The sequence below is a fragment of the Galeopterus variegatus genome, unplaced genomic scaffold (assembly GCF_000696425.1).
Source record: "Galeopterus variegatus unplaced genomic scaffold, G_variegatus-3.0.2 Scaffold100, whole genome shotgun sequence".
NCBI lineage: Eukaryota > Metazoa > Chordata > Mammalia > Dermoptera > Cynocephalidae > Galeopterus > Galeopterus variegatus.
This window is the reverse complement of record NW_007726211.1, coordinates 733,802-749,776: the sequence shown is the minus strand read 5'-3', so window position 1 is coordinate 749,776 and position 15,975 is coordinate 733,802. Positions and strand designations below refer to the sequence as shown.

Below are 15,975 nucleotides of genomic sequence, written 5' to 3'. Positions count from 1 at the left end.
TGGTTTGCTTCTAAGCCTGTTTTCCCATTTTGTGGAACATAGGTGGTGGTGTGTCGAAAGTCCCTGTGCATCTAAACAAAACTTCATTTTCGTTTTTTTTTTGTTTTTTTTTTTGTCTTTTTTCGTGTCCGGCAACGGATCGCAACCCTCAGTGTCGCGCCCGTACCAGACCAGGACCGGCAACGGGATCGCAACCCTCAGTGTTGCTCCCGCACCTCGCTCAGCCAGTGAGCGGGAACCGGTCTGTATGTGGGATCCAAACCCTCAGCGGGAGCGCCGCCGCATTCCCAAGTGGCGTACTGTAGCAGTGCGCCACCGGGCCGCCCCCAACATTGTCGTTCTTTTTATTCTAGAGTCTAAATAGAGTAAGACTGTCAGTGGACGCCAGTATGTTGTCATCAAGCCTTGCATTCAGCTGACTCTTAACCAGGGCAACTGAGTTTGAAGGGTTTAGGGTTGGCTCCTTTTCTGGTTTTTAGCATATCTCCTTTCTGCTCACATCTAGGCCCTGTCCTGTTTCTTTTTATGCCACAGACCTTATCCTCTAATTGGACCTTATAGTTAGTAAGAAGGTTTATACTTCTAGGGGTAGAATAATTTTGTATTTGGTAATGTGATTTTAATGTAGGATACATGGGTTCTGTGGGCAGTGGAGTGAAAGAATTGATCTACTGGAATAAATATTTGTAGAATTTTATAACTTCTAAAAATTTGTAATGTTTAAAAATTTTTCTGAATTGTTTTTCAGGAGAGAGGAACATAAGGTTTCCCCTCTTGCCTTCTTTTCAAGTAAGGGCAGCCTAAGATTAAATTGCAAAAATTGATTTAATTTAATATTAATTTAATTTAACTAAGATTTAATTGTGAAAAGTTGAAAATTCGTTTATAGTTTGGGAAATACCTTACCTATTGAATATTGAGGGGTTGAAAATAAGTTGGCCTTATTGACCTCCCCCCCTTTTTAAATTTATAGCTAAAAAGCGGGACATCTATGACAAATATGGCAAAGAAGGATTAAATGGTGGAGGAGGAGGTATGTAAATGAGTTTTCTATTTGAAGACAAAAGGTCTTGACAAGACAGTTGAATTTTTTTTCTGAGTTTTAAATTACTGAGTCTCCTGGCCAGTCTATATGTGATGGTAAATATAGATGCAGCCTAGAAAGTGGGCTGAATTGGGGAGAGGAAGGAGAAATTGATAGCTTTGAAAAAAAAAATGTCTTTTGTGAGACTAGAAAGTACATGTTGATATGGTTTTTATAGATAAGAAATAATTTGTAACCTTATTATACTATGATATTTTGAGCATATACCCTTAGATCAGTACCTGGTTATTATATCAAAGTATCTTTAGAGTTTAAAGAGGAGATTCTACTGAAAAGATAAAATAACTTTTGTTATGAAAAGTTTTGTGTGGATTGGCCATCTGGCCAGCGTCATCATGGGCATTTGGAAATTACTGCTCTGAACACCCCCTCACCCTCCTGCCCCCACGTTGTAACTTCGGCTACAACAGCAGGAAAGTTGTCTAAGTGAATGTTTATACTCTTGGTTTTCATAAAACCTTCATAACAAGTAATAAAGTAGTGCATACTGTATATGCTGTTTATAGATTTAGAAATGGCACAAAGTGATAGGGGATTGCTGCTCTGACGTTCAGTGTCTTTGAAGTCTGAGCACTTGTCATCAGCTCACACACAGATAGTTTCAGTCAATACAGGACTCTTATGTTGAATTTTAGAGAACCCTAGGTTTTTTAGGTTATCATTTATAGAATGTTCTATAAACAAATAATTGTTTGCCTGCAGAACACCAGAATGCATACACTAAAAGCTGTGCTGTGTTTGTGTAGGTGGAAGTCATTTTGACAATCCTTTTGAGTTTGGCTTCACATTCCGGAACCCAGATGATATCTTCAGGGAATTTTTTGGTGGAAGAGACCCATTTGCATTCGACTTCTTTGGTAAGTTAATTGCTTGGGCCAGTATTGATGTGTATGGTGTTTCCGTGATCCAAGTGACGGCTGGTGGTTCCCTTTCTATTTATTTAATGTAGTATCTTATCATTAAACTTTGTTTAAGCAGCATAGGAGCTGTAAAACCTTTCTCCTTTTTCTTTTTGAAGATGTTTTTGAATTTACAACATGAATACTAAAATAATAAAGGTGTTAATATATTCACTGTGTATGACCCTTTTTAACTTCCTTTTGCTCTTAGATGAGACAGTGTTGAGGTGCTGGGGTCTTGGAAATGCCATTTCATGTTGAACACCAATTTCTGTACGAATGTTCCTGTTAAAATCATTAAGCATCATAGCTTTTGTTCGGAAGATATTTGATATGTAAACTTGCTTTTTCTTTTTCTAATTGTGGTGTGTTCTGACTGTTGGACTCAGAATTTGTGAGAAGGACAGACGCCTAGAGCCAGGGAGCAGTATTCTGGATGAGAGCAGTCTTGTGAAAGGAAGGATGCAGTAGGGGTCTAGCCGATGTTTGATTGTAGGGAAGATGGGTTTTCTCATCAGCTGCATCTCTTAGTTCTGACGTCTGATCCTAGGTTTTCACGTATGTCGCAGACACAGGCCGAGTGTCAGGTGCTCTTGTTAGCTGTCTGCTTCCTTTTGATTGTTTGATGCGCTGGGTGACTCAACATGTCAGGTCAGGATTCTGCCTGTGCTGCTGTGGCCATTTTTGTCTTTTGGCTCATTGAGGGGGAAACAAACACTTCTGTGTTTACCTCCTTCGTTTCCTGGAGCATAGTCGAAGAGACTCAGTGCCACCTGCAGCCCCCCAGGAGGGAAGAACGAACAACATCTGTGTCTACAAGTGATGCAGGAGAGACAAGTGGAACCTATAGACATAAAGAGGAGTAATTCGTTACCGTATCTGGTAGGTGTTGGGTCTTTTACATGATGCAGTCCTTGAGTTTATTTCACATGGGCATTCATAGGTACTTTTCTTCTTTATTGTGGCATGGCCTGACGTTGAGTATCTTCCTGAGGGAGGGAAGGATAGTTATTGCATATGAACATTTTCATGACAAATGAAGCGGGGGGGCCTGTGTGATCTTTTCATAGCCGAGGACTTGTTCGCATTAATTACTGCTGTCATAAACATAAATATATTTTGGGAAGGCTCCCTGCTACAGTATATGAACCATGTTTATATCTTTTATTATAGTCAACTCTCATATAGGCAAGAAATCTTTTTTTTTTCTTTCTTGGTGGCTAGCCAGTAAGGGGATCCGAGCCCTTAACCTTGGTGTTAATAACACCGAGCTTTAACCAACTGAGCTAACAGGCCATCCCCAAACAATCTTACTCTAAGAAAAATGAAATAATTTACTGATTGATCTTTCCTGTCTTTTAAATTGCCTTTGTATCTTATTATAGCCTTTAGCAAACTTTACACTTGTTTTGGTGGGGCAAGGCAGCATTAGGTTGAAAGTTTGAAACCTGTGTTCGGATCCTGTGAAGCTCCTGGTGACCAAGTGAGGAGGACCTGCTGTCCCCATGCCTTGCACTTCAGTTGTAGAGACACACACGAGATAAGGCAGGCAAGTCTGAGGCTAGGTGTCTTTTTTTTTTGTCTTTTTCCGTGTCCGGCAACGGATCGCAACCCTCAGTGTTGCCCCCGTACCGGACCGGGGACCGGCAACAGGATCACAACCCTCGGCGTTGTCCCCGCGCCTCGCTCAACCCGTGAGTGGGAACCGGTATGTATGTGGGATCCGAACCCTCGGGCGGGAGCGCCGCTGCGCTTCCCAAGCGGTGCACTATCCAGTGCGCCACCGGGCCGGCCCTAGGTGTCTTAAATATGCTTTATCTTACATGATTAAAAAAAAAAAAAAAAAAAAAAGAATGAATTCCTTAGTGACTGAATTATAGCCAGTGTTTGTTTTCCTTGGAGAAAAACATCTGACATGCCAAGCCTCCTCATTAAAAACGATTGTCCTTGAGCAGTTCTTTCTAGAGTATAGAAGGTATAGAGGTTATTATTAGATGTGAACAAATAGGTAAGTTTAAACTCACTAGTCTGAGGAGGTACTAGTCTTACTGAAAGTTTACACTGTTAGGTACTCCATTTTAGGGTTAGATGCTCAAATTTCAACAATAGGCATTTCCCATGATTAGTTTGGCAGTGATACTTCTTCAATCCGTTCTTGTAGGTGTTCTAGGTGACTTCCATTTTCAGGCTCTAAGGATTTACACACAGGAAAAGAAGCTGCTCCATGGCTGCTACATGTACGAAGTAACTGTGCAGGCTGCTGGCGGTATGTTTAGCGTAGACCCAAGTGAATGCAGGGCTGGGGATTTCTCCTTAATGTACTTGATGTTTATCAGCATCCAAATCATATTTACTCAACCTAGTTATAATGTCCATTTATTGTAGCAACTTATTTTTAGTCTTAATTTTTCACATGACCAACCTTTTTCCCTCTCCTGTTTTGACTTCAAGAAAAGTAGTTCAGAATTTTTGTAAGATATTTCTGAGCTGCACTTTGCATTTATCAGTTTATGGAACCCCATATTTCACATCCCCTGATGATGGGGTGGGCGGCTGCTCAGAGAAGTGGGGAAAGGATCGGGGTATCAGGGGGTGGATGAATTGTAAGCAGTTCTGTGCCTGAGCACCTGGCTGTGCATAGTGGTTACACTAGGGCCAGGGAGACTTGGGCCTGTGGTTCTGTGGATGATGAGCCCATCCTTGACCGCAGAAGACCTCCCAGGAAAAGTACTAGAAAGTAAATCTAGAGCCAGCACTGAAGGAACACTGGCTCTAAAATGTAGAGTGCAATCAAAACTTTGGAGGCTGACTTTAATTTTTTCTTTAATATGGAACACATGAAAATGAGCCTTTGTCAAAGTGCTAATCGGAAAAATTAATAAGGATTGTATTAGTTAGGATTAGGATGATCTCTTTATTTGTTTATTACAGGACACCATTACTCAGTTAGTTGATGTTCTAAGAAATGCACCTAGTGTTAGTGCCTTTTGATCCCATTAGAATCATAGCAAGAATTAACTTGGGGAGAATTGTCTGGCTATAACTTATTAACATTTTTATTTACTTGCATTCTCACTTTGGATAGCCAAAACCAAACTTTTACAACCGGTTCCAGAGAGCCTTCTCATTTTTGTACCTTAGCATATTTTTTCTTCATGAGGGCATCAGTCTTGTAAGCCTTGATGATGAATGAAACAATTAATGTAGTGATGAGGAAATCATAACAGTATGTTGAACCAAGGAAGGCAGATGCCTGGAGGGAGGTATAATTGTACTGAGGTTGAAACCCAGCCATGGTTTAAGTTCGATGTAGTGAGTTAGTCGTTTTACTCCCCAGGGCTCGAGGAGGAGGCCAGTGAGGACTTGGAGCCTAGTGAAGAGCTAGACCTGCCCAGCTTTGAGGAGACAGTGGAAGATGCCCCAAGTGAGGCAAGCAGTGAGGTTCTGGATGTGATATCCAGCGAGGAACTGGACCTCTTTAGTGAAGATGAGCCCAGTGAAGGCTGTAGCTGGGGTCAGGGCGAGCTTCTCAGTGAGGAGCTGGAGCTCGTGTCCAGTGAGGACGAAGCCAGCCATGGGGCAGCAGAGGAGCTCAGCGAAGAGTGCGAGGAGCTGCCGAGTGAGGACGAGCACAGCGGGCCTGAGCTGGAGGCTCTGCTTGTTCAGCAGTGAACTGTCACGAGGACCGCTGCCCGATGCTTCATAAGAAGGCTTGATGGACTTAGTGTATCTAGAATAAAAGAACTTTCTTCTTCTAGTGCTGTGATAGTGTACTTAGATAACCAGATAACCATCCCTGCCTTGGTGATAGAATTGAAGAAAAACTGGGGATGGGTGGGCAAGCCCTGAGGCCCCAGGACAACTATCTAGGGGGCTGCTTTGCCCTGGGTGACCTAAGCAACAGAAAACGATCACCTCCGAGTTTTGGAGGCCAGTGTCAGCCAGGCTGCTTCCTTCTGAGGCTGTGAGGGGCCAGCCCAGCCACCCTCTCCCTGGGCTTGTAGGTGGTTTTCTTCCTGTGTCTTCACATCTTCTCCCCTCTACCTATCTGTCTTTGTGTGCAAATTTCCCCTTTTTATCAGGACACAGTGATTACTGGGTTAGGGCCCACTCTAACTTAACGTGATCTTCTGCAGAGAACCTGTTTCCAAATAAGGTGACATTTACAGGCCCTAGGGATTAGGACTCCAACATCTTTTGAGGGGATGCAATTTAGCACATGACACCCATGGAGACTGGCTGTTCTGCCTTGGTGGCATTTTTTCTCTACGTTGCTCCACAAATACTAAAATGTCAGCAAAACCCTCCTGCTCTAGCCTTTGATTTGCCCTGACCGTGTTCAAATCTAGGCCTACCCAGCTCCCCAGAGTGGCATGGGACAGAAGAAAGAGGGTGTCAGGCCATGTAAGGGCCCGAGTCCCAAACACACTGTGCTCCCCAACCCTCTTCAGGGACACGCGCCAGCCCCAGCTCCCACCACCTCTTCCCAGGGAGAGGATCTTTGCAGCCATAGACAGCTGGCCTCGATGCCTGCTTTCTGACAGAGTTGGTTAGGTTTTTGTCCTGGTCTGCACAGTATAGAAGCAAGCAGCAAATTTTGGAAGGGAAAGGAAGGAAGACCTTTAGAGTTAGACCTGTTAAGAGGAGTTAGAAGTTGGAAAAGTGTAAAATGCAGACACGGGAGAGTCATAACAGCTAGACTCATCCCCCTTGTGGATGTGTGACCTGCACCCCACACTGTCAGGACATGGTGCTATAGCGATTGATATTCATGACAGATGTTCCTTGTTTACTTAAGGGCAGAGTTTCGTACGCACGCATACCTACACGTAATTTGAAAAAAGGCAAGGAATAAGTGTTTTAAAGTACACATAGAAACATAATGTGTTAGACTGGATTCCTAGCTGAGTTATTAAAAGCGTTTTTGCATTTGCCTTTTTCAGCTGAAGCCTGTGGTACTGAAGGAGTGGGGGAGGCAAGCAGCGTCTGCTTGTTATTTCTCTTGCATGGGGGTGGTTTTAGAGAACATACCAAGTTCATGAGGATTTGTGCATATTTGGGAACTCTTGCTGTTGAGATGTGGAGCTGGCATTTGAAAATACTTCATTTTCGCTTAAAATTATAAATGAGGCTGGATGCTGTCTTAGTGATTCTCAACTTGTTTTCAGTTGTTTTTCAGTATATACTTAGTGATTTCAAGATACTTGTTTCCTCTCATCCTCCTCCCAAATAGGGAGAGGAAATAGTTTCTTGGAAAGGTCATTCTGAGTATTGTTTTCTCTGCCATGAGAACCACAGCAGTGGCCACCCCCACAGCAGGCTTGAGCCATGTAATATTTTGCATGCAGTTTTTGAGGTCAGCCAAGTTTTCTGTGGCATTTCCTGCTTATCCATATCTTTTCCCTCCATAAGGAAGGTATAGTGCCTTGTCCAGCGTTTGGTTCATATGCTTTTAATGTCACTTATATGGCAATCACTTGAATGAAAAGTTGACTGAGTCCTTTGTAGGTTTTCTCATCATTTCTCTTCTGTGGGATTTTGGTCGCTGGTGAAATTGTGGACATCTCAAAGGTGGATAGAGCCACATCCTAATGTGGATGCGGAAGGTGTCCTGGGACTGCAGATAATGGGGTGTAGGAAGAATGCCTTAAACCTCAGGCCCCGACAGAGCTTACGTTGCATTAGGCTTCTTGATAAGTTTTAGAGAACAGAAGCATTTTTAAAGCTCTGTAAGGGAATAATGTACAAGATGTGATTGTGGAAAGAAAGAAAGAGAAATTGTCATTAGTAGGGGTACAGAAGGAACACCCCGAGAGACCCATCACTATCCTGGTAGGTTCCTTCTGTAAGGAAGTGAGTTCCGTGAGTGAAGAGTCTCATTCTTCCTGACCCCTGGACTCCTCATCTAAAATTACTGATAAATTACTACAAATAGAATAATTTGGATTCAGCCTTTGGATCCTTTGACATGGATAGATTTTTCTAACTCTTGGAAAATAACATTGCTCCAACAAGACCGCGGATGTAGCTAGAAGTTATATTTTGTAACCAAAAATAATTGTATGTGAAGTCGAAAATGATGGTGTTCATTTACTTAACAAACACTGTGTGCCTGCTACTCAGTGCCATGCCGTACTTCAGGTGCTGTTTCAACTGTGGAGAAATAGGACCAAAAAGCCCAGTTCTTCTGAGGCTTGCGATTCAGTGTGGTGCTATGGGTGTCTTTTTTTGTTTGCTTCCCTTTCTTCCAAATATGTTATTTTCTACTTCTGACTATGTAAGAGATACCATTTAAAAAATCGGAGTTGTAATAAATGAGCATCTTGATTTTAGTTCCTGCTGTTGGGATTAGTTGGGAGATTAGAGTCTATGACTGCTACGCTTGACTGTTGAATTTCTTTCCTTTTAAAAAATTTTTCTTTTGCAGTTGGCCTGTACCCTTGATGTTGGTGTTGTAACACTTAACTCTAGCCAGCTGAGCCAACTGGTCATCCTTGTTGAATCTCAATCAAGTATTTCTTTCCTCTTTTCTCAGGGTGGTTGTGTAGTTTAGCTTTGAAACTAGTGTAGACTGAAATATTTTTTTTTGCTTAAAATACCCTTGGTGCTTTTTAGATTTTGTTTTGTTGTGTTTTTTTGTTCCAGTTTTTTTGTGCAATTTAGGAATTGATAGAGTGAGGACATGAGCAATGTGTCAGTTGGTGCCTTAAGTCATCGAAGCAGGCCTCTGTCCTTGATTGGGTTTCCTGGTCACTGAAATGCTTGCTTCAGGCCCGTGAGGTGTGAGTGTGTGAAGTGTTTGCTCCTGTGCTTCCACTGGCGTGAAGTTAAAGCACTTGAGTGGACTGACTTTCTCGTGACTGTTATGTTACTGTGCTATCAGGTTCTCACTCTTGGTGAAAATGTATGGGTTTAAAAATCCTTCACACTTCCTCACTTTTCTTCTTTAAGGCTTTTTGTTTGTATGTAAATATTTGTTAAAATGTGTTTTGTGCTCAGTTTTTCACACATTCAGTTCAGTGTGATTTTCTGGTCATCTGTTTGACATTGTTATTTAGATTGCCAATTAGTTTATCGACTTGCTAATACAAGAGGTCTTCAAAAAGTTCTTGGAAGGAATAGCTCGTGTTATGGGCTCCTTAATGGATTGGGTTTAATGTTCTGAGAGAATAGCAGGATTTAACACAGTTTTACAGAAGTATTTAATATACAACACCTAGAAAAATGATAACAGACATGGGTCTGTTTCACGTAATGTTTGTATCTCAGAATACAGAGTGTGCCTAAAGATGCCTATAAAATTATCAAGGATACATGTTTTTACTTTTAACATCTGTATTAGTCAGGGTTCTTCAGAGAAACAGAACTCATGGGAAAAACATATATTATGAGGAGTAGGTTCATGTGATTATGGAGGCTGGCAAGTAAGATCTGCAGGCCCGATGTGCCAGTTCCATTTGGAAGCCGCCAGGCAGCAGGAGACTTCTCTTCTTCTGGGGTGGTGTGGGGTGTGAGCCAGACTTTTGTTCTGTTCAGGCCTTCAGCTGATGGGTGGATGCCCACCTGCATTAAGGGAGGGCCATCTGCTTTACGCAGTCTACTGATTTAATCTCATCCAGAAACACCCAGAATAACGTTTGACCAAATGTTTGGGCTACCCGTGGCTCAGTCAAGTTGACACATGAAAGAAACTACAAGTACGGCTCTTGTCAACTTGGCACCATATGCACTGACTTAAACCACATTTAAACTCCAAATGAGGACATTAAATGAGGTCATAATTTGATCTAACATGATACAGATATCCTGCAGGCAACCAATGAAAATACATTAATCTGTTCCCCTGTGTAGACAGAGTTCTCGAGTGATGTTTTCTCTTCTCATTGATAACCTGTGATTTTATAACCTGTACACTTACATTACATAAGAGGATAAGAGAGGGAAGAAAACAAAGATATGGCTTAAATATACGTATATGTTATATATGCACAAACATTCATAACTGAACCAGGAGGTTCAGTCCTTGTTTCTGTAACTGATGACGTGGTGGTAGCTGTTATTTATAACTAGCTGTTCCATTACCCATTCTGTGTTCCTATTGCCTTCAGCAAGCACCTCGGTTGTGGTTCTTTACCTGGTGAGGTAAAAGTAAAAAATGTTGGTAGCACATTTGGTTAAATTATCTTAAGATTTATTTCTCAAATGCAAAGGTAATATTTGTTTTTTTTTTAAATGCAAAAGTGATACCTAATACATACTGGATGTAGGAATTTGGAAAATAGAAATGAGGTGAAAAGGTGGAGGGGGAGTCACCTTTTGCTGGTCCCCAGGTGAAGCCCCACTGTGTGGTTGAGACGTGCCCACATGTTGTCCTGCCTTGCTCTGCAGCTCCAACTCTGTATTCAGCACACTCCCATTTATGTACCTGCTCCTGTGTGGGACAGTCAAGTTATTTTCATTATCAAAATTGATTTGAACTTAGTGCAGTAATTATACATCATTATGAGTCCTAAAGTTCTTTTCTCTTAGTACTGTCAACATACCTATCTTAAGTGAGACTTTTCATTTTTAGGATAACTTTTGTGACTTTAATATTTGGAATTATGTGAATTAAAATTCAATTAAAATTCTAAGTTGTAGAAAATCATGTTTAGACTGCGGAATACCAATAGTGAATGATAGAAGATAAACGATTTTTTCGTACAAGAAAGCATAACTGAAAATCTGCTGGCCTTCTCGTGACATTATTTCTAAACCAGTTTTCAAGGTAGCTTATGAAGAAGGTGATTTTATGATTATGAATTTGGTCGTTTTAATTGAGCTTGGAATGTAAACCTGTTAAAATCACATGTTTGATAGTAGTATTACTCAGACACTGGTTTAAGATGCACCCAAAAGCCAAATGCCTTGTGGACAACTTTTAAGGGTTCAGTTGGCATATGAATTTAAAGAAGTTGTAACTAAGCTAATTGTTGTAGCACTTATTGATAAAAGGGAAATTGCAGAAGGGTGCAAAAATTGAATGAATTTCTTCAATGTAAATAAAGTTTTAGAGTGTGCAAAAGAATAACTTGGCTTCAGAGTTCAGATAGCTGGCTATGGAAACACTTGTTAGTATTTACATTCAGAGAATTATTGTCTAGTAAGTTTTAACTGTTTTGTAACATTAATATTTCTTAACTTGGCTAGTAGATTAAGTTACTTATCTGCCATTTTATAGATCTGCTATAGAAAATGTCACTGGCACAGTTGGTGTGTAGGCTTATGGCAGTAATTTTGAAAGTTACATACTATTCAGAATGCCTGGATTTTATTTGAATGGGATGAAGTCTTTGTAGCCTCTGGAGAAATTCACACAATGTTACTAGCTTTAGATAAAGGTTATGTTGTAACTTCTTTCTCCTATTCTTACTTTACTTTAATATTTCACAATGGGACAGTAAGATTTGTTTACAAGTAGGTTATGAATGAACAACTTAAAATTATCTCGTTTTTTAAAGCGTAGCCTTATGTGGAATGTGGGAACTAAGTTGCAAAATCAGTAAAATTTTGGGGTCAACGCTAACCATTCCAGCTCTTCCCTTCCTTCCCTCTGTGCACATCACCCCAGAACTGACTTTCTCGTGGGGAGGTGGGGGTGGAGGGGCAGGTCTCCACAGGGGTGTCCTTGCGCTGTTGCTGTACATGCCTCCCTCCTCTCCTCTTGTCTCTCTCTCAGCTCTGAGGAGAAGCCATCAGTGACTAGTTCTCTGAATGTTTCTTTTTCAGGCCCATTTTTCTGGACTTAGCATTAGGTAAAGCTGACTGGCCAGTTTTTGTTCAGAGCAGCTCTCTAAGAGGTCATGTCTTTGCCTCTTCTCATGTCCTCATTTCAAGCTTTCTTTAAGCTTCCTTAGCTCCTCTCGGGTGGCAAATGGACCTAGAACTTCAGCTGCTCACCTTTAAGTAGAACCTTTCAGGGTGCATCCCCCAAGCACCGCCATGTGCTGCCTGTCTCGCTCCCTCCTGTCTGTCATTTGCTTCCGGTTACGGTTTGTGTGGGTGCTCCAGTGCTCGCCCTGTGCTAACCTGTTGTATTTACTTCCTCGTTCTCTTGTCAGCTTAGATGCTTTCCACTCCCTGCTCTGCTTCCTCTTGCTTCTGGCTTGCAAACATGCCATACTTACTGCAGTTTTCTGTGTCTCACTTGCTTGCCTTTATGTCCTAATGCACCCATCAGGATTTCTTCTTTTTATTTCTCACAGATTGCCCATTTCCCTGAAAAAATACAGCATTTATTAGTTACATAGAACCCAGGTAAATTAAATAGTTTGTGTAATTCATGTTTTCAGTAAGTACTCATTGATTGATAACAACAACAAAGTAAAACTATACTGTATTAACTTGAGTAAAGATTTTTTCTTTGTTTTCCTTTTTTTTGCTTAGTATTTTTATTTTTAGCAGCATTTTGGTATTTCTGGTAGATTTATGATGCCTACTTGTGTCAGTAAAATATCGTAAAGCATGTTGTTATGTCTGCCAATTAACATTTATTCAGATTCGACTTCTCTAACCCTAACTAATGCTTTAAAGGTTTTTTTTGAGACATTGAATGTGTAGAAAAGTAACAGGAATTCCCAGATATCCTTGCCCAGCTCACCAGCTGTTTACGTTTTGCCCCCTTGCTGTGCCACTGTCTCTCCGTGTTTATCCATGTGCACGTTAGAAGAATCCATTCTTGTGTTTATTTCTGAATTACTCTGGAGAAAGCAACCGCAACTCTGTGGAATATAACAACTTAAGAGTAAAACTGTATTAACTTTTCACATGGTGGCAATAGGGACAGTATCTAAAGGATGTTGAATGAAGGGCTATGTTAAATCTGTCAGCCACCCCGAGTCTTATGTGTGTAGACGAGGGTACTTCAAAATGTTTGTAGGGAAATGTAATTGAAAGATAATACAAATATTTCCATGAACATTTTAAAGACCCTTTTATATGCTGTTTTGAAAATGAACAGTCTGGTTATTTCATAATGTATTCTGCTTTTAGTTGAATTAAACTAGTAAAACTGTTGGGTGAGATGGTCTTTTTGCTATTTTATTATGATTTATTGTTGGTGAGTTTTTTGTTCCTAATGGAACGGTATTGTTGTAAGGCATTAACATTTTCCGTTATTGCAGCTCTCCCGAGAAAAAAATTAACTTGAATAAAGATTTTTTTCTTTGTTTTCCTCTTTTTTTTTGCTTAGTATTTGTATTTGAAATAAAGATTTTATAACATGCATTTATGTTTGTTTTTAGAAGACCCATTTGAGGACTTTTTTGGGAATCGAAGGGGTCCCCGAGGAAGCAGAAGTCGAGGCACGGGGTCATTTTTTTCTGCCTTCAGTGGATTTCCATCTTTTGGAAGTGGGTTTTCTTCTTTTGACACAGGTATGAGATTTCTAGATTTTAATCTCTTATTTGAACACAAAGTAGCATTTATAAACAGGGTTTTCTTTTCAGTAGAGCTTTTTGAAGTATGCGTATGTTTGGTAGAGTGGCTTTGTAGATTTGCCAACGTTTTTTGTGTGTACAAATCTGTGTTTAATCATAACCTTCATTTTTTTCCTAATCTTCCTAAGAATGTTATACTTGAAAATATACTTGTAATCTTATTATTAAGGTCTAACATTTAATGACATTCTTAGCTAAAAAGAGTAATTGTGTATTTTGGGTCAGTAACTGCAGAATAACCCACTTGGACAGTCTTATTAAATCTGTCATGTTATCTAACCTCCTTTGCAGTTAAACCAAAAGTACACAAACAGGGAGTATCTTGAGTGTTCAACTGCATGGAATCAGAAGATTGGGCTTGAACACTGGCCCACAGCTAGGTGTGTGACCACAGTCGGACTGACCCACTAGAGAAGTGCCCACCCACACACTGTACCTGTTAATAGTTAACATATGGAAAATTAGTTTATGACCTGGAGTAATATGTATATATCATGATATAATTGTGTCTTACTTGAAGAATTAGAATGTTGCTGGCCACTTTTTTTTTTGAAAGCACATCCAGTTCCTTTCAATAGATAAGTTCCTGTTCTGATTGTATTTTTAGGCCTCTGTGCTAAGAATTTGCTTTGCTTGTTACACAGGCTGCCCTCTTCACAATACAGCTCAAAATTTTATTTCCCGTTAATGTTGTGCTAGTTGCATCTAGGTAAATAGTCCATTGATTGGACTTCATTTTTTTTTTTTTTCTTTTTTGTGACCGGTAAGGGGATTGCAACCTGTGGCTTGGTGTCGCCCACACTGCGCTCAGCCAGTGAGCGCACTGGCCATCCCTATATAGGATCCGAACCCGCGGCAGGAGCGCCGCTCTCTCCCAAGTGAGCCACGGGGTCGGCCCTGGACTTCAATTTTTGATGTATTTTTCCCCAATAGATTCTCTCATTTTATACCACGTAATATGCTAGTCACAAGTTAAGAGGTAATAAGAGAAAGCTGGTTAAAAATATCGAGGAAATCATGCTTCATTTAGGAAGTGTGTTCCTAGCATATGGAGGTGAGGGATGTGTGTGTGGAAAACTGTCCCTACTTTTCAGGAGCCTTACAAAGCATCACGTGGCCTCAGGCTCAGTCTAGACCTGTTCTGTAGCCACCAGCTACATGCAGGACTGAGCGCTTGAGAGCTGGCCCAGTCCAAATTGAGATGTGTTGCAAGAGTGAAATATACGTGGGATTTCAAAAACCAAATATGAAAAGTAATGTAAAATATCTCAATTTTTTTATATTGCAGGTTGAAAAATGGTACTATTTTGGATATAGAAGATTAAATAACGTATTATTGTCTTTTTTTGTCTTTTTTCCGTGTCCGGCAATGGATCGCAACCCTCAGTGTTGCCCCCGTACTGGACCGGGGACCGGCAACGGGATTGCAACACTCGGTGTTGCTCCCGCGCCTCGCTCAACCCGTGAGCGGGAACCGGTCTGTATGTGGGATCCGAACCCTCGGGCGGGAGCGCCGCCGCGCTTCCCAAGCGGCGCACTATCCAGTGCACCACCGGGCCGGCCCAAATAACGTATTATTAAAATTAATTTCAGTGCTTTCTGTTTTTTGGTGAGGACGTTAGAAAATGTGAAATTACATATGTGGCTCCTATGATATTTCTTTTGGATATTACTAGTCTTAATAGTATGACAACTTAGATGATTAAATCATGTTCAAGAGTATATACATTGTTTTAATGTAAACGTTTTGGAAATAGGACAATTATTTAGGTCCTTAACAAGCAAACCAGCTTTCAGTATCAGAGATAGGTTGTTGTAGTGTGACTCGTAAGAATTAATGTTTTTTAGTGTTTGTAGTGTGACAGCTGTGTAATTGAGGATGGCGTCTATGAACTGTAAATCCATAATTTTTCCATGATGACTTGCAGTATTCTTTTTTTCCTTTTTTTTTGTCTTTTTTTTTTTTCATGTCTGGCAACGGATCGCAACCCTCAGTGTCGCGCCCGTACCGGACCGGGACCGGCAACGGGATCACAACCCTCGGTGTTGCTCCCACACCTCGCTCAGCCAGTGAGCGGGAACCGGTCTGTATGTGGGATCCGAACCCTCGGTGGGAGCGCCACCGCGCTCCCAAGCGGCGCACTGTAGCAGTGTGCCACCGGGCTGGTCCAACTTGCAGTATTTGTTCTAAAATTAGTTTTTTAAAAGAGTTTTATCCCTGTGGTCCCATTGCAAGGAGAAAGTAAACCAGATGGGCTCACTGTTCTGCAGTGGGGAGGCCATTCTGTTCCTAGGTACATGTCCCTGTCCATTCACTCCCTCTGTGATGCACGGTGCTGAGTAGGTCACCCACAAATTGGGAGTATCTTTGGCACATTGGAAATGTCAGTGAGGTCCAGTGAAGCACTGTGTAGAGGAGAGGGGGAGAGACAATGTGCCTTGAAAGAAGTTGCTGGTGGTTCTCTCCTGTTTGCCTACAGCGCATGTTCAGTGA

General features: G+C 41.1%; 1 protein-coding gene across 1 annotated transcript in view; it reads left to right on the top strand.

Moving 5' to 3' along the window:
- DNAJB6 (DnaJ (Hsp40) homolog, subfamily B, member 6) overlaps positions 1 to 15,975 on the top strand; it is a 69,240-nt gene that overhangs the window by 23,582 nt on the left and 29,683 nt on the right. The window contains exons 4-6 of the mRNA XM_008583736.1: positions 974 to 1,033; positions 1,852 to 1,962; positions 13,287 to 13,418. Of these exons, the coding sequence (XP_008581958.1) occupies positions 974 to 1,033; positions 1,852 to 1,962; positions 13,287 to 13,418 (303 nt within the window). The remainder of the gene's footprint in view (positions 1 to 973; positions 1,034 to 1,851; positions 1,963 to 13,286; positions 13,419 to 15,975) is intronic.